Genomic DNA, 23897 nt, shown 5'->3' with positions numbered 1-23897 from the left:
CCACCTTACTCTTCACCACCATGTCATCTATGTAAACCTCAATATTCTTGCCCAACTATGGCTCAAACATCCTAGTTATCATCCTTTGATAGGTAGACCTTGCATTTTTCAAACCAAAAGGCATCACTTTGTAGTGGTAATTTCCAGTAGGGGTGACGAAATCTGTCTTTTCCTGATCACCCAAGGCTAGTAGAATTTGGTGGTACCCTTGAAAGGTATTTAAAAAGCTCATTAGAGGATGGCCTATAGTTGCGTCCACTAGTTAGTCTATCCGAGTAGGGATGGCAATTTCGGCCCGACCCGCGGGTACCCGGTCCGGCCCGACCCTAATGGGCCGGGTTTTACCCGGTCCGATTAAGGATAGGGTCGGGTATGGATTTAAAAAAAAAAAACCCGAAGCGGGTCCGGGTCGGGTCCGGGTTTTATTGAAAAAACCCGAAACCCGACCCGAAACCCGCTCCGTTTAAAACCCGGTACCCTAAATTACTAAAATGCCCTTTATATATATAAACCTATAATTCTAACCTAAATCCCCAAATCTGAAATCACTCACTCAGCCTCCAGCCCTCCCTCACGCAGCTCTCCCTCACGCAGCCCTCCCTCACGCAGCTCTCCCTCACTCCCTCACTCCCTCACGCAGCTCTCCTTCACTCCCTCACTCCGACTGGCAGCTCTCCCTCACTCCGTCGCCCATCTCCAGTCACCCATCTCCAGTCACGCACAGCTCTCCCTCACTCCCTCACTCCGACTGGCAGCTCTCCCTCACTCCGTCGCCCATCTCCAGTCACCCATCTCCAGTCACGCACAGCTCTCCCTCACGCAGCTCACGCAGCTCTCCCTCACTCCCTCACGCAGCACGCAGCACGCAGCTCTCCCTCACTCCGCAGCTCATCTCCAGGTTTGTGTCACCGGTTCTTTTTTTTTTTTTTGCTGTAATGTTGTTGAGCTTCATTGTTTTTGTATTTTTAATTTTAAGTTTATGGAAGTTCAAAATAAATAATAAAGCTGAGTTGATTCAACAATAAAGCTCTCCCTCACCGGTTCAAAATAAATAATTAAGCTTCATTGTTGAGTTTCTAGATGACAAATAATTTCTCACTAGGTTCCAAATGATAGTTAAAGCTGAATATTAGGCAACTATTGCTTTCAAGTTTATTTCCATGAAAGTCGGTTTCTAAGGAAGTTCTTGGTCTTTTCTTGATTTTGACAAGTCAGTGTTGACATCTATGTTATTGAAATTGATTCAACAGTATTTTTTCATCTCTGTATCTGCCTCCACTTATTATCTCTCTGCCTTCTTAGTATAAGACACATGAATTCTATACCAAGCTTTTGATCTATTTACATTTGATCTAATACAGATTGCTTTTTTCTGATTGGTTTTGTATACTTATACGGGTTGCTTTTCAGGTAAGGTTTTAAAGACAGTATATTGTTATTCTAATAGAATTAGAAATTTCCCAGTAAGCATAGTTGTTATACTCTTTGGATTTCTATTATGTCTTGTGGAATATCTTGTATTGGTGATATTTGGGTATTGATATTTGTTTTTACTATGTATCTGGTGGATTGATATGTGGCCCAGGGAATGTTGGGATTCCAATTGTTTACCTCTTGAGAAGTAAACACCAGAATTTCAAATACCTTTTGTAATTTTCTTTTTTTAGAGATTTTGGAGTTTAATAGGATTGGCTTATTTATTTTTGATTGGCAATTTTGTATATGATTTTGTAATTTGTTTGAGAAATTGAATATCCCTTTTTGCAAAATGATTAGTAGCTCAAAGCTTGCTCTTGAACAAAACTTATCAAATTTCAACATGCAGATCCTAAAACGGAGATGGAAGACACAAACACAGACACAAACAAATCTGGTTCTTCCTCGCCAAGTGGTTCTCCCTTGAGAACCGGACGTTGTCCCTTGCCGACTTTGCGGTCTCCTTCGCCATTTTCACGGTCACCCTCACCATTGTCACCTGGCAGTTCACCCTCAGGATCACCATTAAATGAGTAAGTGTTTGAATTTGTAGTTAATCAATGAGTATGTGTAATAATAAATTTGTGATAATTTGTTTTGATTCTAACTCCCAAACTTTTGAACCAATTAGGAATCCGAAATCTCCGACGGTGGACTTAGTAGGAGAAGACTTAGAGGTAGAGGAACAAGAAGGGACAGAGGGAGAGCAAGAGCCTACAAATGAGGACTTGGATACAAGTAGAAAAAGAAAGACTACCTCAGATGTTTGGTCTCACTTTACAAGGAAGAAAGTTGACGGAAAAGTTAAAGCCCAATGCCATCATTGTAACAAACTTTACTTGGGTGAGTCTAGCCAAGGTACAACTCATTTACGTAATCATTTAGCAAGATGTCCACGAATGAAATTTAAAGATATAAGGGATATGAGACAACAAGTTTTGATCAAACAACAAAATAAGGTGGATGGAACCATGAGTTTAAGTACTTATCAATTTGATCAAGTTAGAGTGAGGAATAAGCTTGCCCGTATGGTCATCCTACATGAATATCCTCTTTCAATGGTTGACCATATTGGGTTTAAAGAATTTGTGACCGATCTTCAACCTATGTTTAAACTTGTCACAAGAAATACTTTGAAGAGTGACATTTTTAAGATCTATGATAATGAGAGGGAGAAAGCTTTGAAGATGATGGACAAGAATGGAAGTAAGATGGCCATTACAACCGATATGTGGACTTCAAGTAACAAAAAGAGAGGGTTTATGGTCATTACCGCTCATTTCATTGATCATACTTGGATGTTGCAAAGCCGGGTTCTAAGATAATTTTTTTTATCTATAAATTGAATGTTAAAGACTTTACATTTAGAATGATTTTTGAATTATGTTATAATTATTCATATTATTTTTCTAGGTTTGTTTATGTTCCTTCTCCACACACAAAAGAAGTTCTTGCTGAAGTCCTTGTTGATTGTTTTTTAGAGTGGAACATTGATAGGAATTTGTCTACAATTACTGTTGATAATTGTAGTACTAATGATGCCATGATTAGACTTCTTTTGAATAAGCTTGATACTAGTTCTCTTATGTTGGGTGGGTCTATGTTGCATATGAGGTGTGCTGCACATATTTTGAATTTGATTGTTCAAGATGGGTTGTCTCTTATTGGTGATGGTATTGAGAGGATTCGTGATAGTGTGATTTATTGGACTGGATCACCAAAAAGAAGGCAAAAATTTGAAGAAAATGCACGTCAATTGCGTGTTCAATGCACCAAAGAGTTAGTCTTAGATTGTAAAAGTTGGAATTCAACTTACTTAATGCTTTCTACTGCATTGATTTATAAAGATGTTTTCTCACGTTTGGCTAAACGTGAAATATCTTATACTTGTTTACCATATGATTATGATTGGGAGTTAGCCAAAGATATTTGTGGGAGGTTGGAGTTGTTTCATAGTGCGACTGAGTTTTTCTCTGGTCGTAAGTACCCCACAACTAATATGTATTTTAATGTGGTGTGTGAGTTGAAAATTGCATTGAATGAATGGAGTGTGTATTCAAATGAGATGATAAGTACGATGGCGGAAAGTATGCTTGCTAAGTTTAATTCTTATTGGGCTAATGTTAGTGTTGTTATGGCTATTGCTGCTATCTTAGATCCAAGATATAAGATGAAGTTATTAGAATTTTATTATCCTAAAATTTATGGTGATAATTCTAATTTGGAGATTGAAAAAATTAAGAATCTTTGTTATGATTTACTTGATGAGTATGGAGATATAAATGAGTCCTCTGTAGATAATGAAGGAAGTTCCCATGTTCCTGCTAGTACTTCAAGCCCTGTGGCACAAATGAAATTTAGGTTGAGTGGGGCAATGTCATCTTTTGATGAGTTTGTGAATAATAGTTCAAGTAGTTCAAAGAAACATGGGAGTGCTAGAATGGAATTTGATCATTTCATTGATGAAGGAGTGTTAAAGAGGAGTGAAGATTTTGATATTTTGGGATGGTGGAAAAGTAATGGTTTAAAGTATCCTACTTTACAAAGGATTGCAAGAGATATTTTAGCCATTCCTATTACAACTGTTGCTTCAGAATCGGCCTTTAGCACTAGTGGGAGACTTTTAAGTCCACACCGTAGTAGGCTACATCCCAAGACTATAGAGGCAATGATGTGTGCTCAAAATTGGTTATGGAGTGAAATCAACGGTTAGTAATTGTCTAATTTCTATTTATAAAATTAAAATTGTAGTTTTATATTTGCTAGTTACAATTTGATATTTCATTCTTTAATTCATTGTTATTGTAGGTTCTTCAACTATGTCCGAGATTGTACCGTTCAAACAATTCTTGATGATGGGGAGCCTAATGAAGAGGATGGGAGTTGTGTCACAATTATGGATGATTAGACATTTTGTAATAATTTAGTAGCCATTTTAATTTCTTAAACTTGTTGGATTAATTTGTTGGTTTGTAATTATTTTAAGCCTTTTTAGCATTTTGTAATTTTTTAGCCTTTTTAATTTGTTGGTTTGTGGAGGATAAGACATTTTGTAATTTCTTACAGTTGTAGGATTTGTTTTGTAACTTTTTATTTTTGAATTTCTTGAACTTGTTGGACTTTTGATACTTAGTTCTTGGACTTATTGGATTTATTTTATTTTTATGTTTAGTTGGTGATTTTAGTTAGGATTTATTGATTTATAGATGTATTGATGTTTGGTGATTTATTGATTTATAGTTATGATTTATTGGCTGCCCAATGAATGGGCTTGAATTGGCTGCCTAATAATGCCTTGAATGGGCTTAAATTGGCTGCCCAATGAATGGGCTTGAATGGGCTGCCTAATAATGCCTTGAATGGGCTTGAATTGGCTACCTAATAATGCCTTGAATGGGCTTAAATTGGCTGCCCAATGAATGGGCTTCAATTTGGCAAAAAACAGCTCAATGGGCTTTAAAAAAAAAAAAAAAAAATTAGTTGGGCCAGATTTGGGTCCAACAGGTTAAACGGGGCCCGCGGGGCCCGGCGGGGCGGGTCTGGGCCCCGGAAAAAAAAACCCGATTATTATTCGGGCCGGGCCTGGGTTTAGGGTCTTGGCCCGCGGGTCGGGCCCGGGTATGCAAAAACCCGGCCCGAACCCGACCCGTTGCCATCCCTATATCCGAGGCATAGGAAAACGGTCTTTTGGACAAGTCTTATTCAAATCTGTGAAGTCCACACATACTCGCCACTTTCCATTCTTCTTCTTTACCACCACAATATTAGCTAGCCACTCAGGGTAAAACACTTCCTTAATAGCCCCAGCCTGCTTAAGATTCATCACCTCGTCCTTGACAGCATCAGAATGATCCTTGGATGAGAGCCGAGGTGGTTGTTTTTTAGGGGTGACCAATGGGTTGACATTCAAATGATGGCAGATGAAGCTCGGATCCACCCCCGAAACTTCGTAAGCACTCCATGCGAACACATCAATGTTCCTCCTAAGAAACTTTATCAGCTCCTCTTTCTCCTGAGGAGTCAACTAAGCTCCAACCTAAAAAAAACTTTTCCGGATCATTACCAACAATAACCTTTTTCAAATCCTTACACTTCGCCTTCTCGGCTGGCCCATTGTCAAGTAACTCCAGAATTTTTGATTGCTAGCCTCTTTCAGTAGAGGCCGAAAACTCAACTTCAGGCTGATGTAAAATGGTAGCCACCAGGCACTGCCTAGCCATGGATTGGCTCCCAACAAGCTCTTCAATCCGATTCCCCAGTGGATATTTCACCTTCTGGTGCAAAGTTGAAAAAATCACCCGTAGGACATGAAGCCAGGGTCTGGCCATAATGGCTGTGTAAGGGGAATAAGCATCCACTGTAATGAAGTCCACCTCCACCACTTTTAAACCTGCCTGCATGGGTAGTCTAATCTAACCCTTTGGAACGACAACCTTCCCATCAAAGCTTACTAAGGGAGAACCATAGGCTGACAAATCCTCGGGTTTCAAGTTCAGCCCCTTGTACAAGTTTGGGTACATAATCTCCACACCACTGCTCTGATCCACCAACACCCTCTTCACGTCATACCCTCCTATCCTGAGGGTGACTACTAAAGCATCATCGTATAACTGTATAATTCTAATTTTATTCTCGTCTGAAAAGCTCAACGTCAGTCGGACCTCCACTCTAGCCCTCTTTGGTTTAAAATTAGAGTCCTTAGCTAGTAGTCGAGCTACAGACATTACCTTGGAGGGATGAAAACCGGTTCTCCCAAGAGCAACAAAGATGATATTGATTGTGCCCAAAAGGGGTCTTGAAGAAGCGTCTCTTCGGGATTCCGACCCTGCCTGGCTTCCTTGGCCACTGGGATGATACAAAAATTGCTTCAACTATCTTTCTTAGACCAGCTGGTCCAGATGATCTCACAAAGTTCTACAGTCCTCCGTGTTGTGTCCTCGGTCTTGGTGATACTGGCAGTGGAGGCTTTGGTTGCGCCTCATGGGGTCTCCTCCCATCTTATTTGGCCATTTAAAGAATGGCTCATTCTCAATCTTCTTCAGAACTTGGTGTATTGGTTCTCGAAACACCGCGTTAACCGCCTGAGTATTGGTAGGCCCCAATTGCCCAGCATAATCTCTCCAAGGCCGATTGTTGTTGTGTCGATCTGACCTGAAATCCCTCCTCTCCTAAGGGATAACCTTAACTTTACCCTTTCCCTGTTGCTGGTCTTTCTCGACCCTCTTATACTTATCAATCCGATCCATGAATTGGTGTACACCGGTGACGGGTTTCCCTATCAAAGACTTCCTTAAATCATGCTCGGTAGGTAGGCCGACCTTGAAAGTCCTAATGGCTACGTCGTCAAAGTCATCATCTATCTCATTAAACATCTCCCAATATCTGTCTAAGTATGTCTTTAAGGTTTCCCCCTCTTGCATGGTCATAGACAATAGAGAATCTAAGGGCCGAGGTACCCTACTACATGTGATAAAACGAGACCCAAAAGCTTGAGTAAGTTCCTTAAAAGAATCAACAAAACTTGCCCCCAAACCATCGAACCACCTCAACACCACAGGCCCTAAGGTAGATGGGAACACCTTGCACATCAGGATCTCATTCCTCGAGTGGACAGCCATTCTCTGGTTGAAGTGGCTCACATGCTCCACAGGGTCTGTTCTACCATTGTAAATTGTGAATGTTGGTTGGTTGAACAGCCAAGGAAGTTTCCATCCCTTGATTCTGCGTGTGAAAGGTGATTTGGAAATTTGGTTGAGTGCTCTGCTCATCGCATCATTTCCCATGCCTCTGGAAGACTTATTCCTGTCTCTGTGCTCACAATGGTATTCCTCTTCATATGAGAAAGACTCACTAGGAGGAGTCATTGATCTACGTCTATAACTACCGTCCTTCTCATCGTCAGAAGAGAAGTCAGAATGGGAGGGAGTTCGCCTTTGCCGTTCGTGGTGCAACTTCCTCTTTAAATGATCAATCTCTAGTTGCATGACCTTGGTATTCTTTGCATGAGAGACATGATTCCCCGTTTGAGACTGACTTTCACCAGTATGGATGGTATGTAAACTTCCTTCCCGGTCCCTTCTGCGCTCAAGATTGAGGAAATCATCTTGACGTTGGGATCCCCTAGATTCTAATGGACCTAATCCTACCATGATTAACCATTACAGTCACTATCACACAAGTTTTTTCCCACAGACGGCGCCAATTATAAGTGCGCTTTTTGGAGCCGGAGCCCAAGCCCAATAGATTAAATGAGTTAGGCCCAAAGAGCGCAATACAATAAATTTGTAGAGAGTGGGCTGGAAAGGTGGGTTATAATGAGTTGAATAGCAATTAGATTGGATCTAAAAGACAATCAAGAAAAAATAGACTAGGCTGATCTAAGTAAATTCGTCCTCGGCACAGTCTGAGGAGATCAATTTTTGTAAATATTACTTGAAGTTGGTTACAGATACAACTTTGATTGCTACAGTGTTTCTTTCTTGATCTCTCGTTCCCTTTGTCTCAGGGTCTTCCCTCTAATTTTTACTATCTCTTTCTTCTCACCTTTACACCCTACACGTGGACAATAAATTGTTAATGTTGATCATTGTCCCATCAACACCCTTCTTAAGTCTTTGGAGGTAACTATAAGGCTGTAAAACACTGTTCAGAGATCACTTCCTCATTAATGCGGCCAGAGAATTAGCTACAGAGTATTCAATGCGGTAGTAGCAGCTTTTTCTTAGATATTTCTGAGCTTCCATCCCTCCTGTACATCCATAATACACGTCCCTATCAGTGGAATTTCCTGGAAGGTCACTTTGAACGATAGGATATACATTTGATCTATATTTTGTTTATCCGAGGAGATACTCCTCATCGGCCCACCTTCCCCAACCTTTCCATTTGCAACTTACTCATGGGACTCTGAGCTTAACACCCTCACTGCTGTTTATTCGACCTTGGACCAACCAGCGTCCTCGGCTAAGGCCTAAGGCCCAATATATAATTTTGGGCCCTTATCCCTACAAGACCAAAACTCAAGTCCTCCTCAACCTAATTTAATAGCCCCTCTTCTTTTCTCTTAATATGTAGAAAACCATGTGATTTTTTATATTGATATTATTAGTTTCTTGTTGAAGTAGTGAAATCTAAAGCATTTATGTAATATTAAGGGTTAAATTAAAATTTATACATACATATAAATATATATATATATATATATATAGATATTTTGATACCATGGGCCACATTTATTTACCAAATGCACTATATTTTACTCTAGAATTTTTTGCAATTTAACACAATTTTACTAACAATTTCATTAGTTAACATGTTTTGGAAACTATTTAGGAAACTAGCATCTCGAGTCTTTAAGACTCGAGTTCAGTGAAGGAACTCGAGTCTCAAAGACTTGAGGTCTATAAGGTGACAAAACTGAGGTGGAAAAAAAAATCCATGTGGAACTCGAGTAGACCTAAAATGAAAACCAAAAGAAAGCCATCCCACCAACACAGTCATGCCATAGCTGAGAATCCAAGCTCTTGTCGGAGTTTCTCATTGGAATTTCTTTCACAGAATCCAGCATAATAATCATTGTTGTTCAAATCCTAAGCCATTTTCTCCCACTTCTAGCCCCAAAAACCCAAGAACAAAACCAAACACAAAACCCAAAACAAATACCTGAATCAATCTTCGTAATTTGGTGAAGGGGAGGAGGCGAAGGAGAGGAACTAGCTTCATTGCCCACAACAGCACTAACGGGCTGTTTGGCCAAGGAAATTTCATCACTCAATTTCCATCACTCATCACTCATCACTCAATTTTTCACACCCGTTTGGCATCATCACCCAATTTCCATTACTCAATATTTTTCACACTATTTGTGGGCCCATACCTATCAGCCGGTGCAGCTTTTTCTCTTTCTTTTTCTTTTTTTTTTTTTCAGTACCCAAACTCACCAAAGCTAAAAAAAAAAAAAAAAAAAAACAAACAAACAAACAAACAAACTGAAGACCAAACCAGTGAAAAAAAAAAAAAAAAAAAAAAAAAAGTCAAAAGGTGGCCAAAAGTTGCGACTGTGGGTCTCCTATGTGTGTTTAATTACAATATTGCCATTGAGTTATAAAAACTAAAAACAGCCTTTGGTTGTTTTCAGTTTCCATAACTCATAACTCAAAAATCAGAGAATTGAGTGATAGAAATAGAGTTATCGTTTGCTAAACAACCTTTTTGCTATGGGTCCCACCATTTTTGAGTTATGAGTTATGGAAACTGAGAATTGAGTTATGGAAACACCTAAACCAAATAGCCTCTAATTTTTCAGGTCTTCTCACTAGCCTTTTTTTTTTTTTTTCTTCTTGTTTTTCCTTGTTCCTTGTTCAATCTAGGCAAGTATTTGTGTGTGCATCTGGGCATTGAAGGAACTCAAGACCCACGGAGAAGAGGTTAGGAGAAGATGAAGAATAAGGAGAAGAAAGAGACCCACATTTTTTTTTTGGTTTTCTAATATTGAACTCAAGTCTCATAGACTTGAGTTCCACGTGGATTAAAAATTCCACATCAGTGTGCTAGTACATGGAACTCAAGTCTCTTAAGCTCGAGTTGCTACAGTAAACTCGAGTCTAAGAGACTCGAGATGTTAGTTTCCTAAATAGTTTGGAAACGTTGCTAACTAACAAAATTGTTAGCAAAATTGTGTTATTTTGCACCCAAAAAAAAAAAAAAATCCTTTTACTACATTTCAATTCCTAGAAATGATGATATATGAACAAACAAGGTTTCTAGTTTGAAGAGGAACTCTCCAAACTTCTCATATATCTTTTTATTAAGTTGGAAATTTAAAAATCTAACCGTTGGATTGCATATTCTTTTCATTCTTAATTTGCATGTCAAATTTCGTTCAAATTGGATATTATTTAATATTTGATCAATAAACTTATTTTATATGCATAATTTTAGACTACAAAAACTTGAAATTTAAACATTTGATTAATGATATAGCAATTAATTTTTTATCTTCTTAAAATTTTGCAAACATGGAGGATATAGGGTCCGTTTGGATACAACTTATTTTTGCTGAAATTGAAAACTGAAAACATTGTAGCAAAATAATTTTTAAATGTGTGAATAATACCGTGGGACCCGTGAACAATGCTAAATAGTAAATTTTGTCCCCTCTTTACGTTTCAGCTAAGATTTTTTGCGCGTTTACTTCCTGCCACTGTAGCTGTGGGTCCCATGCCCATCAAAACACAAACATGAAACGCTGAAGGAAACACGGATCCAAACCGCACCTAAGGCAACGTTTGGAGCAACTACTTGGAGAATGCATGCATTTTATAGAATAGAATGTATTATGACATGACTTTTTTTTTTTTTTAATTGTGTTTGGTATCATATTGAAAAGTTTATTGTAGAATGCGTTTTTGTCATGTTCAACCAAATTGTATAGTTGATTCTCCACAAAAAAAAAAAAAAAAAAAAACAAATTGTATATTCACTTCATTAGCATGAATATAGAGTAACAAAAAAAAAGTGTTTTCTTTTTTATAAATAAATTGTATACATAAAAATTAACATAGATTATAATTGATCTTCATTACATAAAATCCCAAAAATAAAAATTTCATTTAATAATTCCAACTTAAAAATCCCCCCCCCCCCCCAATTTTATCCCAACATTACATAAAAATGTTTTTTTACTTGTTGTTAGTCGTGTACTAGGAAGGGTTTATAATAGATGTAGGTTTTTTATTGTATGGTTTTCTGGGGAAAACATTTATATTTTCATGAATTTTGGTTATTGTAATTGGGGAATTAATACCCATGTTTTGCAGAGAACTTAGTTGGGAGAGTAGGGCATAGACTTTATTCCCTTTGTTTTGTATGTTTGCTAGCCTTACCCTTATGGCTGAAGTGTAAAATAATGTTGTACTGGTTTGGTTCTGTTCAATGAAAGCATATTGAATTTTTATTTATTTAATACTGTATTCAAAGGTGAAAAAATATTTAATAAATTTGAGTTTATTTTACAAGAAAATTTAGAATGATGGAAAGTAAATAATCAAGTTTTTTTTTAACATTCTTTTCATTCTTCCTTTAAAATTGTCAAAACAACCAATTGAAGAGTTTATTTGGCACAATACCAAAATTAGCTCGTACTAAATTGTAAAAAAAAAAAGAAGGGGGGGGGGGGGGAGCGTCGTCAGGGAGATTCCATGGAATTTACAATTTTTTTTTTTTTTTAGTGTCCATTAGGCATAGATTATTTTTACCAACTTATTTTACTATTCAGCTTATTTTTGCTACTATTCATGAGTCCCATTGCATTTTTTAATATTATTCATGAGTCTCACTGTACTATTTCAGTTAACTTTTACCTTTACCTACCGTACTTTCAGCAAAAAATTTACAATTTTAACAAAATAAGCAAATCTCAAACAGACCCTAAGTGTGTGTTTGGATGCGAATGAAAAAACTAAATTATTTTACTATTCAGCTTATTTTTGCTACTATTCATGAGCCCTAATGCACTTTTTGATACTAATCATGAGTCTTACTATACTATTTCAACTAACTTTTACCTTTATCTACAGTATTTTCTGTAAGGTTGAATTTAATCAACCATGTGTTGGCTTTATTCCATGACAAATTTGCTTGTAATACAACACTTAGAAACCCTGTATTTAGGTGGGGATCATGTAAGGGTAGTGTGTGAGAGAGTGTGAAGAAATGCTCATGACTGTGCAGTGAAGCAGGGACTTGCGGTTTGATCTCGCAGCTTGCAAGTCGCCAAAAGTTGCACACGTGCAGAGCATGCAGGGGAGCTGAACAGTCATGCCAGCTGGAGCACTATAGGACAAAAATCCAGACTGGCCATTCAGCTATCTCGCGGCTTGAACTCGCGACTCAGTCAAGTCGCGAGGTCAAGTCGCCAGCCAGCCCTGTTTTTGGAAAAACTAACTCTTCGCATTCCATTCTCACACCAGTATAAATACCCCTCATTCCCACAAAATATGTGTGGCTATTCAAAAAGAAAAACCCTAAGAGAGGTTTCTTCAAAACACCCACCCAATTAGAGAGAGCTACTCATTCTTAGAGAGAAACCTTTGTAGTCTCTTCTCATTCCCTCTCTCATTGTCATACCTATTGAGATGAGATTTCTATCCAAACACTACCCACACCAGTTTAGAGTGTTTAGTGTTTTTGGAGTTTTGGGAAGCATTGGAAGATGCTAAGGATGGCGGATGCTACGGTCTAGTAGCGGAATCCGGTAAGCTAGAAAAGAAAAATGTTCGGCGCAACCTCGTTGGAGCAAGAAGCTTGGAGGGCTTAGGTACATCGGGTAAATTAGGCTTGGAGGGTCTATTACTATTCATGTATCCCAACTACATTTTCTAGTGGATTATTGACTGCTTGGAGGGCGGCGGAGAGGTTTTACGCCGAGGGCTTCGATTTTCTCTTCGATAACACATCATGTGTTGTCCTTGTGTTTGCATCTCTCTTCCCTTTATCTTTGCCTTTTATTTTCTGCTGTGGGTTGTGATTTTAATTGGCATAGATTGTTTACCAATTCTATATTATAGCTTATGTTCATTTTCCGCACACTAGTTGTTTGACATAAAACTTGAATTGGTTAATTTGTAAATTGGGGGTCTAAACGTTCAAGGGTGTTTAAACACTTATTTGAACTTTCATTTTCAGCAAAAAGTTTTCAGTTTTAGCAAAATAAGCGGTTTCTAAATAGACCCTAAGTATAAAAAAATTCAAATTATTCCATGTTAATCTACCCCTTCAAAGACTAGATAATGTTCATAGGAATAACAACCCATTTTAATGTACTTATTTATTTGAATTGAAACTTTCTCATATATAAAGTGTTTGAGAGTTTAAAAGAAAAAAATTCGACTAACCAATATAATAGCACATTTTAATTCTTTCTAAAAAAAATATATAGTTATTTGTATCCGACTTGACCCATATATACCCCACCGAGTCAAATCCGAACTCACTTGATCGAACTCAGTGTCAAGTCTATCATCCACTGCACACCTTGGTCATGAAATGGAACAACTTGGTCCCAAAGCAGGTCCACCATGAGTACTGGTTCATAAACCGCCGATTTATTTGTCTTTTTTATCATATTTTAGTTTGAGCCGGCCCATACGTACATTAATCTTTAAAGGGGCAGCTACACAATCCTATGAGACGTAACGTAACTTTTAGCCATTCACCACATTACCCCAAAATCAAAAGCAACATGTACTCTGTACTCATGAGCTGTTCGATGATCACTGTAGCTAGCTGAGTGGCTTGGGCGAGGCAGCAAAGCAAAGCCACTGACTGTTACACTGAAAAGATATGAGCCGCCCTTTAATGGAAGCAACTAATAGTCCGTACCAAGAAAAAGTTAAGGCGGAAGGCAGGCCCTCATTGTCATATATATAGTCTTACAGATCACTTTGTTTTTATTCAAACAGTCCAACTTCAACAACCTTTTTTTTTTGGAAATTATATTTTTGCATGCCTTTTTTGCTATTATTAAAAAACCAATTTACCATTCTCTACAAAATAAACATATGAGGACAAATTGGTATTTCAATGTGAAATTCCGTCAAAGTTAACAATAAAACGGAACGAAGGCTCTCAACAGAACTTCACTCAAGTAGGATATAACATATTTTTAAAGTATAATTTTATTTTTTACAAGGATTTTTCAATTGTAATTGTGGTGATAATTTAGAAGGGAAAAGAAAAGCCCCCTTTTTTTTTTATTAAAAAAAAAATCTCAGACTTGTATATAGACAATTACAACCTTGAACAAAATGTTGATCAACTATGAAAAGCTAGCACACACCGAATTAATTTGTGAAATCTCACATGTATTTGGTGGCTGATTCAAACAAATAAAAGAAGAATTAAACCTATATGTTTATATGGAGTAGGGTCCTCTACTCTATTTATTTTTATATGATAAATTTGGACCATTCCATGATTATTTTCCTTTATTATTAAGTCAAAACACAGGTTGATTTTTTTATGTAGACAGAATGTAAATCATGTTTATTATTTGACGACAAAATACTTTATCAATTAAACTTATTGAATCTTTCTCAAAAAAAGAAAAAAAAATTAAGCTTATTGAAGTAAAACCTACCACAATCCTTTACATCTGAATCAATTTCACGATTGAATTCTTTCTTCTTCTTATACTAATTTAGACATGACATAACAAAATTTATAATTTTGAATGACATGCCACTAGATACAATACTTTTTAATTTTAATTTTATAATACTTAATTCAAATTTTAATAAGGTGCTATCAATTTCATTAACATTCAACTTGGAAATTAGATTAAAAACAAGTTAAGTGCTTGTCCTCGGATTTGGTCCGAGGAAGGTGCTATAGAATAGATGAACTATATCTCTCCCTTTCCCTTTTTTTTCTCCCTTTTTTTCCTCCCCCTTTCCCAGATGTTTTATTTTTCCTTATATCTTCAGCTTGAACGCATCTGGATTTTACACTTGGAGGGTTGGGATCACATTCCTTGGATCCTTGTCCCATCAAGAACATACCAGTAAGCTTTACACTAAAATCTTAGTTGTACCACCACTGTTCATGGTCATTTCCTCATCAATGCGGCCAAAGAAGTGGTTGTATTGTATTTAATGCGAAGGGGATGACTTCTATGCCCTTCCTTCTTCATCCTTCTTGCGTTCCATGCCGAGTTAATTTTCCCTTTTAGGTGGTTTAGCTCCATGCCCTTTATACCACTGGTGCTCGTCCCTTCAAGGCCTGGAGTATGTCCTCAGAATTCTCACCAAATGAGTTACCCCAACCTCTCTTCAAGTCGTGGGATCTCAATCCTAGATCATTTTATGGATTTTAACTCCTCAGAAATAACCTTAGCTGCTTGTTTAACTACTTTGGATCTTCATCCCCCCACAAGGATTATACTTTCTTATTGCTTCTTTTTAAAGAATATATGAAGGGAAAATGGAAAGCTTTTAATGATATTTTGTGTCTTTGCTATCTTTATTTCTAAAAAAAAAAAAAATTATTACATCTTTGTTGCATAAATTATAAGAACGACAAATTATTGACTTTCTTTTTTTCTTTCCCTTTTTTTTTCCAAAAAAAAAAATTTTGAAAACTGGCCAATAATTTTTAAGAAAAAAATAAAGAAAATACTATACATTTTAAAAAGCAATAAAGTTTGATTTATGTAAAAAATTAAAAAAAAAATTATATCCACATGAGAGTTGTGTATTTAATATCTCTATAATGTGGCAAGAAGCAGATCATATATATATATATATATATATATACACATATATGTATGTATTTAAAGAACTTCTCAAACTTTTCAGAGAACCATTTTACCCGGTCTATATATGTGATTCCACTGATACTACACAACAACATTATTTATCTCTGACAACAATCATTCATCTTCCATGTAACGCATATATAATAAGTGAAAATGAAAGTTTTTTTTTTTTTTTTTTTTTTTTTTTTTTTTTTTTTTTTTTTTTTAACTACAAGGATTGTAATCCTACCATTCATATGATAATGATATACACCCAACTTAAAGTCTTTTTTTTTTTTTTTTTTTTTGATGGGTACCCAACTTAAAGTCTTAAATGCATGTGGGGTTGTATAAATGAGTTAGATTCTGTAAAAGAATAGCCACTATATCCTAAAATTGCATTATAGCTAAGCTCTATATGTATTGGACCCCTATACTTGAAATTTTCCATACTTTTTTTTTTTCGGCAATTGTTTATTGCTGGGGATAGAACCCCGCGTTAACAGTTACCAGAGAAACCGAATACCACTAGGCTACAACGCCTAATGGTTGAAATTTTCCATGCTTGTGTGCAGTTTCCAACTATAAATAGACATATGGGACACACATAATGCTACAGGAATATACCTATGGACCTATGGTGTATACATACGTTGATTAAAAGCCTTGCCCCAAAGAATTTCCACAGATAAAAACATATATATATATATATCCACCAAATAGAAAGGAACACCAATATTGCATTATGTGGTGTATACAATCCTGTCACGATTCCTGTATGAACCAAACAAGTTTTTCCTTGCTGCTCAGTGCAATAAAAGTTGCCCTCCTACTTTCCCTTCCACTAGTACAATGGTCCACACTCTATTAAGCTGGCTAAACGTACAGTGGGTGAAAGTGACTACATGAATTTTGGGAGCCGCCACCAAAATTAAATTACAAAAATAAACAAATCTGCACTTGTCATTTAATTACATTATCTATTTCACATTTAATCTCATCGTCTCTATCATTAATTTGAAAAGAAAAAAAAAATTGTACAGAGTACGTACCATTAATTTCACAATCAAGAAGTGGACAAAACTAGTGGATCAAAAAAAAAAAGAAAAAGAATTGGACTAAACTATGTTCACAAATAATAGCAATTTCTATACTACACAATGTTTGGTGACAAAAATTGTTTGGCAGACCTGAAAAAATTGTACGAATTATTGAATACTAGTAAGATTTTTGTTAACGAGAGTCATTGTACGCTTATTAAGGATCTAATTTCAAACAAGTTCACTTGCATTAAGAAGTAATAAAAACTAATATATATATAATAATAGATGAAATTGAAATAAACTTAAAATAGAATTTCAAATTAGAGTTCTATTTTTTCGTTATATGTTCTAAATTATTTATTCTTAAAGAGTTTTATTTTTTAATTTTAGAATTAAACATGGGCCACATTATAAATATTCATCAAAATAAGTTATTAAATACAAAATCAAAGAGTCTAAAATAAATGAATCGTAAAAAAAAAAAAAATGTTTTACAATAATTGTGGTGGGTAAAGTCTGTCGGTTGATGTTGGGCCGTAACTCACGTACCAAGCCCAGCCGCGATAAAGAAGAAAGGGCATGGGCGTAGGATATCCCGTCTCAATCATGTTGGGCCGGGCCTGCTAAGGGGCGTCCGAGGAGGAACACCTCCTCGGACTCACCCAGTAAGCATCCAATTTGCACCCCATACTTAGCGAAAGGTCGCCCAATACGAAGAAACAATGCGTGACACTCAGGAAGGAGGAGGGGACAATCACAACTGCCGCATTAAATGCCAAGGAACTACTTTTCCAGCCGCATTAATGTGGAAGGGACAGGAACGCAGAATGACCTTGGCCATTGCAACTCACAGAAAGGAGGGAGGATGACCTATGGGACAGGCACTCGAGTGGAGGATCGGATGACTGACAAGTGTAGGGACATGATCTCAGGAAGGGTGCTATATAAGGGAAGGAGATCCCCATGGAAAAGGGATCGCAAGCAGAAAGAAGAAAGGATAAAGAAGGAGAAGAGAGAGAGAAGTAGCAGGAACAGCCTCAGGGACCGTTAATCCAAAAGCTCGAAGGAATATCCCTACGTCCAACTGGTTGCATGGCTTGGTCGTAGCTTCGTTTCTCCTGTCAAAGACCTAGTTCTATAACCTGCTCTCTACAAATTCATTGTTGAGGGACTTTTGGGCCAGAATCTCCCACCTGTTGGGCCTGAACCCCAAATTCGTCACCTTACAATTGGCGCCCACCGTGGGGAGAACTTGTGTCTCGACAAGTGAAACAGCAAAGGATGGAAGGATCAGGTCCGCGCCAAACCGGACGTACTGAATCTCAACGACAGGACAACTTTGTAAACCTTGAACGAGCAAAAGACCAAAATGATCAACGAGAGGGCAGTGTGAACACCGCCCACACGAGTAAAAGTCGCTCGAAAGGGAAAGACCATGCATCCCACCAGCACAACGAGCAGAAGGCTCTGCAGCAAGAGATTGAGGATTTGAAGAAAAGGCTGCGGCGAGCCCAACAAAAACGTCCTTTGCCCATTTCGGATACTAGCAGTGGTGAGGATGATGAATACAGACGAAGTAGGAGGACCCCCCCGAGCGAGACGTTCTCCTATGAGGAAGAGAGGCCTCACAAACGCGGCCGCAAAAGCCCACCTTACCAAGGCTTAGTCAATGACGCCATGAGTAAGGCCCTGGATCGAATCTCCCAGTCGCCATTTACCCGTAGGATAGAGCGGGCGGTGCTCCCTCGGCGATTTACTCAGCCAACGTTTAGCCTGTACAATGGTCGAACTGATCCAGTGGAGCACGTGAGCCAGTTCAACCAAAGGATGGCCGTTCACTCCAGGGACGAGGCGTTAATGTGTAAAGTGTTCCCCTCCAGCCTGGGGCCCTTGGCCATGAGATGGTTTGATGCCCTCCCACCAAACTCTATAGACTCCTTCAAACAGTTGACGCAGGCCTTTGGCTCCCGCTTCATCACCAGCACTAGAGTCCCTCGGCCCCTCGATTCCCTTTTATCTCTGTCCATGCGAGAAGGAGAAACGCTAAAAGCCTACTCGGACAGATATTGGGAGGTGCACAACGAGGTAGAAGGGAGTCACGATGACGTCGCCATCAGTGCCTTTAAAAGGGGCTTGCCGACAGAGCATGGCTTGAGAAAGTCTCTCACAGGGAAGCCAGCCACCAGCGTGCGGCAACTTATGGACAGGATAGACAAGTATAAGAGGGTCGAGGAGGACCAGCAAGCCGGGAAGGGAAAGGCGAAGTTTGTCCCCCAGGAGAGAAGGGACTTCAGGTCGGACCGCTTCAGTAACAGTAATAAGCCGAGAAGAGATTATGCAGAACAGTCGGGATCTACAGGGGCTCAGGTAGTCCACACTGTGTTCCGAGAGCCATTACACGTGATCATGGAAAAAATAAAGCACGAGCCCTATTTTCAATGGCCAAATAGGATGGCAGGTGACCCCTCAAAACGCAATCAGAACCTATATTGTGCGTATCACCAAGAGCCCGGCCACGTCACGGACGAATGTAGGAATCTGAAGAACTATGTGGATCGACTCGTCCGAGAAGGAAAGATAGGGCATCTGTTGCAACGCCCTAAGCAGTCAAATGTCGATACCAGGCAAAGCACCTTGAGGCCACCCATCGGCACGATAAATGTCATTCTTGCCGCACCTGGAGAACCGGTTCCGGCCCATTCAGAGTAATGTCAGTAGGTAGGTTCCCGACAGAGCCAGGCGAAAAGGAATCCAAGAGGGCTAGAGGGAGAGTGCCATTAATTGGATTCACGGAAGAGGACAAGGAGGGAACTATTCAGCCCCATGACGACGCCCTAGTCGTGACACTCAGAATAGGAGGTTATGACGTGAGGAGGGTGTTAGTTGATCAGGGCAGCGCCGTGGAGGTGATGTACCCGGACCTATATAAAGGGCTGAATTTAAAGCAAGAGGACCTGTCGCCATACAACACTCCTCTGCTTAGCTTTGAGGGAAAAATCGTCATCCCTAAGGGCATGATCAGATTGCCTGTGCAAACAGACATAGAAATAGTGGAAGTAGACTTCATTGTGGTGGACGCATACTCACCCTACACGGCTATTGTGGCACGGCCATGGCTTCACACGCTAGGGGCTGTGTCGTCTACCCTGCACCAGAAGGTGAAGTATCCCTCAGAGGGCCGGATCAAAGAGATAGTGGGGGATCAAGGAATGGCCAGGCATTGCATGGTATCGGCCATTGCTCGACGATTAAGCGACGCGCCTTCCACTTCAACCGGGAATACCTTATAGCAATCAAAAACCCCGGTCCAAGTTGCAGGTAATGAAGGGCCGGACATGGAGGTGAGTTGTGAAGAGCTAGAGAAAGTGCTCGTCGGATCAGACCCCGAAAGGTTTTTCCAGATTGGCTCGGAGCTACCAGCACAGGAGAAGTCGGCGCTAATTGATTTTCTGCGTCGAAATGAGAATGTATTCGCTTGGGATCCTTATGAAGCCCCTGGGGTTGACTCAGACCTAATACGCCATCACCTTAACGTTAACCCAGCTATTACCCCAAAGAAGCAGCCCCCTCGGCGCCCGTCAAGGGAGCATGCAGACGCTGTGAGGGAAGAAGTGACGAAATTGAAAAGAGCTGGGGCTATCAAGGAAGTGTTCTACCCCGAATGGTTGGCGAACACAGTCGTGGTGAAGAAGAAGAGCGGGAAATGGCGAGTCTGTGTGGACTTCACGGACTTAAATAAGGCTTGCCCGAAGGATCCTTTCCCAATGCCGCGAATAGACCGACTGGTCGACGCAACTGTCGGGCATCCCCGAATGAGTTTTTTGGACGCTTTCCAGGGCTACCATCAGATATCCTTGGCCACGGAAGACCAGGAAAAAACTGCCTTTGTCACCCCAATTGGCAACTATCATTACAAGGTGATGCCTTTTGGCCTGAAGAATGCCGGTTCGACCTATCAAAGGATGATGACCAGGATGTTTGAACAACAGATGGGAAAAACTGTCGAGGTGTATATAGATGATATGGTAGTAAAGAGCAAATTGGTGACTGACCACATCAGGGACCTTGACGAGGTGTTTCACATCCTGAGAAGGTACAGGCTGCGACTGAACGCTTCCAAGTGTTCATTTGGAGTAGGATCGGGAAAATTCCTTGGCTACATGGTAACCCATCGGGGGATCGAAGTTAACCCTGACCAAATAAGGGCCATTCATAGTATGCAACCGCCTCAGAATCCCAAAGAAGTCCAGAAGCTTACCGGCATGATAGCAGCTTTGAACCGTTTCATCTCCCGCTCGGCGGACCGATGCCGACCTTTTTTCCTCCTATTGCACAAGTGGAAGGGTTTCGAGTGGACTGAGGAATGTGACGCGGCTTTCCAACAGCTCAAGGAATACCTCGCCCGACCTCCGATCATGTCCAGCCCTGAGGCCGACGAGGTACTCTATGCATACATCGCAGTCGCCGATCATGCAGTCAGCCTAGTACTGATCCGAGAGGACAACGGCACGCAACGGCCCGTGTACTATGTAAGCAAGTCGCTACAGGAGGCAGAGACCCGGTATCTCCCCCTCGAAAAGGCAATATTGGCTGTCGTGCAAGCTACAAAGAAGCTTCCCCACTATTTTCAGGCGCATACAGTGGTTGTGCTAACCCAACTTCCATTGAAATCAGTCCTCCGCAGCGCCGACTACACTGGGAGAATCGCTAAGTGGGGAACCATCTTAAGCGCCTTTGACATCAGATATATGCCGCGCACCGCCATAAAAGGTCAAGTCCTCGCTGATCTGGTAGCTGAATTTGCGGAACCAACCGTGGAAGGGATGGACGTGTCGGAATCACCGAATAATGATAGGAGACTGGTCAGCACGATCTCTGTGCAAGAGCACGATGAGTGGAGAGCATACATTGATGGTGCAGCGAACCAAAAGGGGTCCGGAGTGGGGCTCGTTCTAATCTCTCCCGAAGGTATAACCCTGGAGAAGTCGTTGAGACTGGGATTCCCAGCAACGAATAACGAAGCTGAGTATGAAACACTGCTAGAAGGGATGTCGATGATCCGGAAGCTGGGTGGGAAATGCGCGAGCATATTCTCAGATTCAAGACTCGTAGTGGGGCAAGTAAGCGGGGAGTTGGAGGCGAAAGACGAAAGAATGCAACGGTATCTTACCCAAGCTAAACGCCTATGCGCCCACTTCGATGACTTCCGTTTGATGCATATACCCAGAAGCGGGAATACTCACGCCGATTCTTTGGCAACACTGGCCACATCCTCGGCTCAGCCCCTTCCGCGGGTTATCTTGGTCGAGGACCTCTGTCGCCCCACGGAAGAGGAGGCTAAAGGTATTCGGATACACAATGTCGGCGAGGGGCCAAGCTGGATGGACCCTCTTGTCCAATTCTTGAAGAATGATTCCTTACCAAACGACAAAGTCGAGGCCGACAAAATCCGGAGGAGAGCTTCTCGATTCTGGTTGTCCGAGGACTCCAAGCTCTACAGACGTTCATTCTCGGGGCCATACTTGCTGTGTGTACACCCAGGCGCAACTGAACTCATTCTGGAGGAGTTGCACGAGGGGATTTGTGGGAGCCACACGGGGGGCCGGTCCCTCTCCCATAGGGCTATGACGCTGGGTTACTGGTGGCCAAGCATGCATAAGGAAGCTCTGGAATATGTGAAGAAGTGTGACCAATGCCAACGGTTCGCTCCGAATATACATAAGCCCGGTGGGGTACTTAACCCATTGTCCAGCCCTTGGCCATTTGCACAATGGGGCCTAGACATATTAGGTCCGTTCCCCAAAGCTGCCGGGAACAAGAAGTTTCTTCTCGTCGGCACCGATTATTTTACGAAATGGGTTGAGGCTGAAGCGCTGGCAAACATTAGGGATGTTGATGTCAAGAAGTTTATCTGGAAAAACATTGTCACCCGATTCGGTACCCCACACACCCTAATCTCGGACAATGGCCTGCAATTTGATAGCAAGGCCTTCAGGGAATATTGCAGTGAATTGGGGATTGTCAACCGGTACTCTACACCAGCCTACCCGCAGGGTAACGGACAAGCCGAGGCAGTTAACAAAACCATAGTGAATGGGCTGAAGAAGAGGTTAGACGACGCGAAAGGGAGGTGGGTTGAAGAGCTCGCCCATGTTTTGTGGACGTATCGCACCACGCCCCGCCGATCCACGGGAGAAACCCCCTTTTCGTTAACCTACGGGGCCGAGGCCGTCATCCCATTAGAGATAAACTTTCCCTCCCAGAGGACTGCTACATTCGACCCTATTGTTAACAACTGGCTTCTAGAGAAAAGCTTGGACCTCCTTGAAGAGAGAAGAGATTGCGCGATGGTGCATCTAGCTCAGTATCAGCAAAAGCTCAAGCGGGGCTACGACGCCAAGGTGAAGTCAAGGCCGTTGACGCCTGGGGACCTAGTGCTGAGGAAAGTCCTCGGCAATGCGAGGAACCCTGCATGGGGAAAACTTGGGCCGAACTGGGAGGGTCCATACCGTATCACCTCTGTGGCTGGCATTGGAGCATACTATTTGGAAGACTTGGACGAACGTGTAGTGCCACGTCCATGGAATGTAAATAACCTGAAAAGGTACTTTTATTAATGAAGAATATTTTACTTGATATCGTTCTACTGTACAATTCTCAATAAGAGTTAAACAGAACCCAAGTCCTGCATGGCTCCTCGGACCACAGACTTGGGGGAAATTAACCTCGCAGCAATTTTCAGTAAAGCGTTAAACAGAACCCAAGTCCTGCATGGTTCCTTGGACCACAGACTTGGGGGAAATTAACCTCGCAGCAATTTTCAATAAGAGTTAAACAGAACCCAAGTCCTGCATGGCTCCTCGGACCACAGACCTGGGGGAAATTAACCTCGCAGCAATTTTCAGTAAGCGTTAAACAGAACCCAAGTCCTGCATGGCTCCTCGGACCACAGACTTGGGGGAAATTAACCTCGCAGCAATTTTCAGTAAGCGTTAAACAGAACCCAAGTCCTGCATGGCTCCTCGGACCACAGACTTGGGGGAAATTAACCTCGCAGCAATTTTCAGTAAAGCGTTAAACAGAAC

At 40.5% G+C, this 23897-nt stretch overlaps 2 protein-coding genes across 2 annotated transcripts; both read left to right on the top strand.

Moving 5' to 3' along the window:
• The first annotated feature begins 3019 nt into the window (after window positions 1-3019).
• LOC126691398 (zinc finger BED domain-containing protein RICESLEEPER 2-like) lies at window positions 3020-4384 on the top strand. The gene is made up of 2 exons (XM_050386446.1): window positions 3020-4164; window positions 4285-4384. The coding sequence occupies exons 1-2, from the start codon at window positions 3020-3022 to the stop codon at window positions 4382-4384; spliced, it is 1245 nt and encodes a 414-aa protein (XP_050242403.1).
• A 15136-nt stretch (window positions 4385-19520) lies between these two features.
• LOC126691397 (uncharacterized) lies at window positions 19521-20102 on the top strand. The gene has a single exon (XM_050386445.1). It carries the CDS (start codon window positions 19521-19523, stop codon window positions 20100-20102), a length of 582 nt encoding a protein of 193 aa, XP_050242402.1.
• The last annotated feature ends 3795 nt before the right edge of the window (window positions 20103-23897 follow it).

Source organism: Quercus robur, chromosome 7 (genome assembly GCF_932294415.1).
Source record: "Quercus robur chromosome 7, dhQueRobu3.1, whole genome shotgun sequence".
Classification (NCBI taxonomy): Eukaryota; Viridiplantae; Streptophyta; class Magnoliopsida; order Fagales; family Fagaceae; genus Quercus; species Quercus robur.
Note: the sequence above shows the minus strand (reverse complement) of the source record. Positions and strands in the feature narration are given on the sequence as shown.

Coding starts and splice junctions, on each gene's coding strand:
- LOC126691398 (XM_050386446.1), top strand. CDS start 3,020: ATGATTAGACTTCTTTTGAATAAGCTTGATACTAGTTCTCTTATGTTG. Junction 4,165..4,284: donor ATGATGTGTGCTCAAAATTG/GTTATGGAGTGA, acceptor TTGTTATTGTAG/GTTCTTCAACTATGTCCGAG.
- LOC126691397 (XM_050386445.1), top strand. CDS start 19,521: ATGTCAGTAGGTAGGTTCCCGACAGAGCCAGGCGAAAAGGAATCCAAG.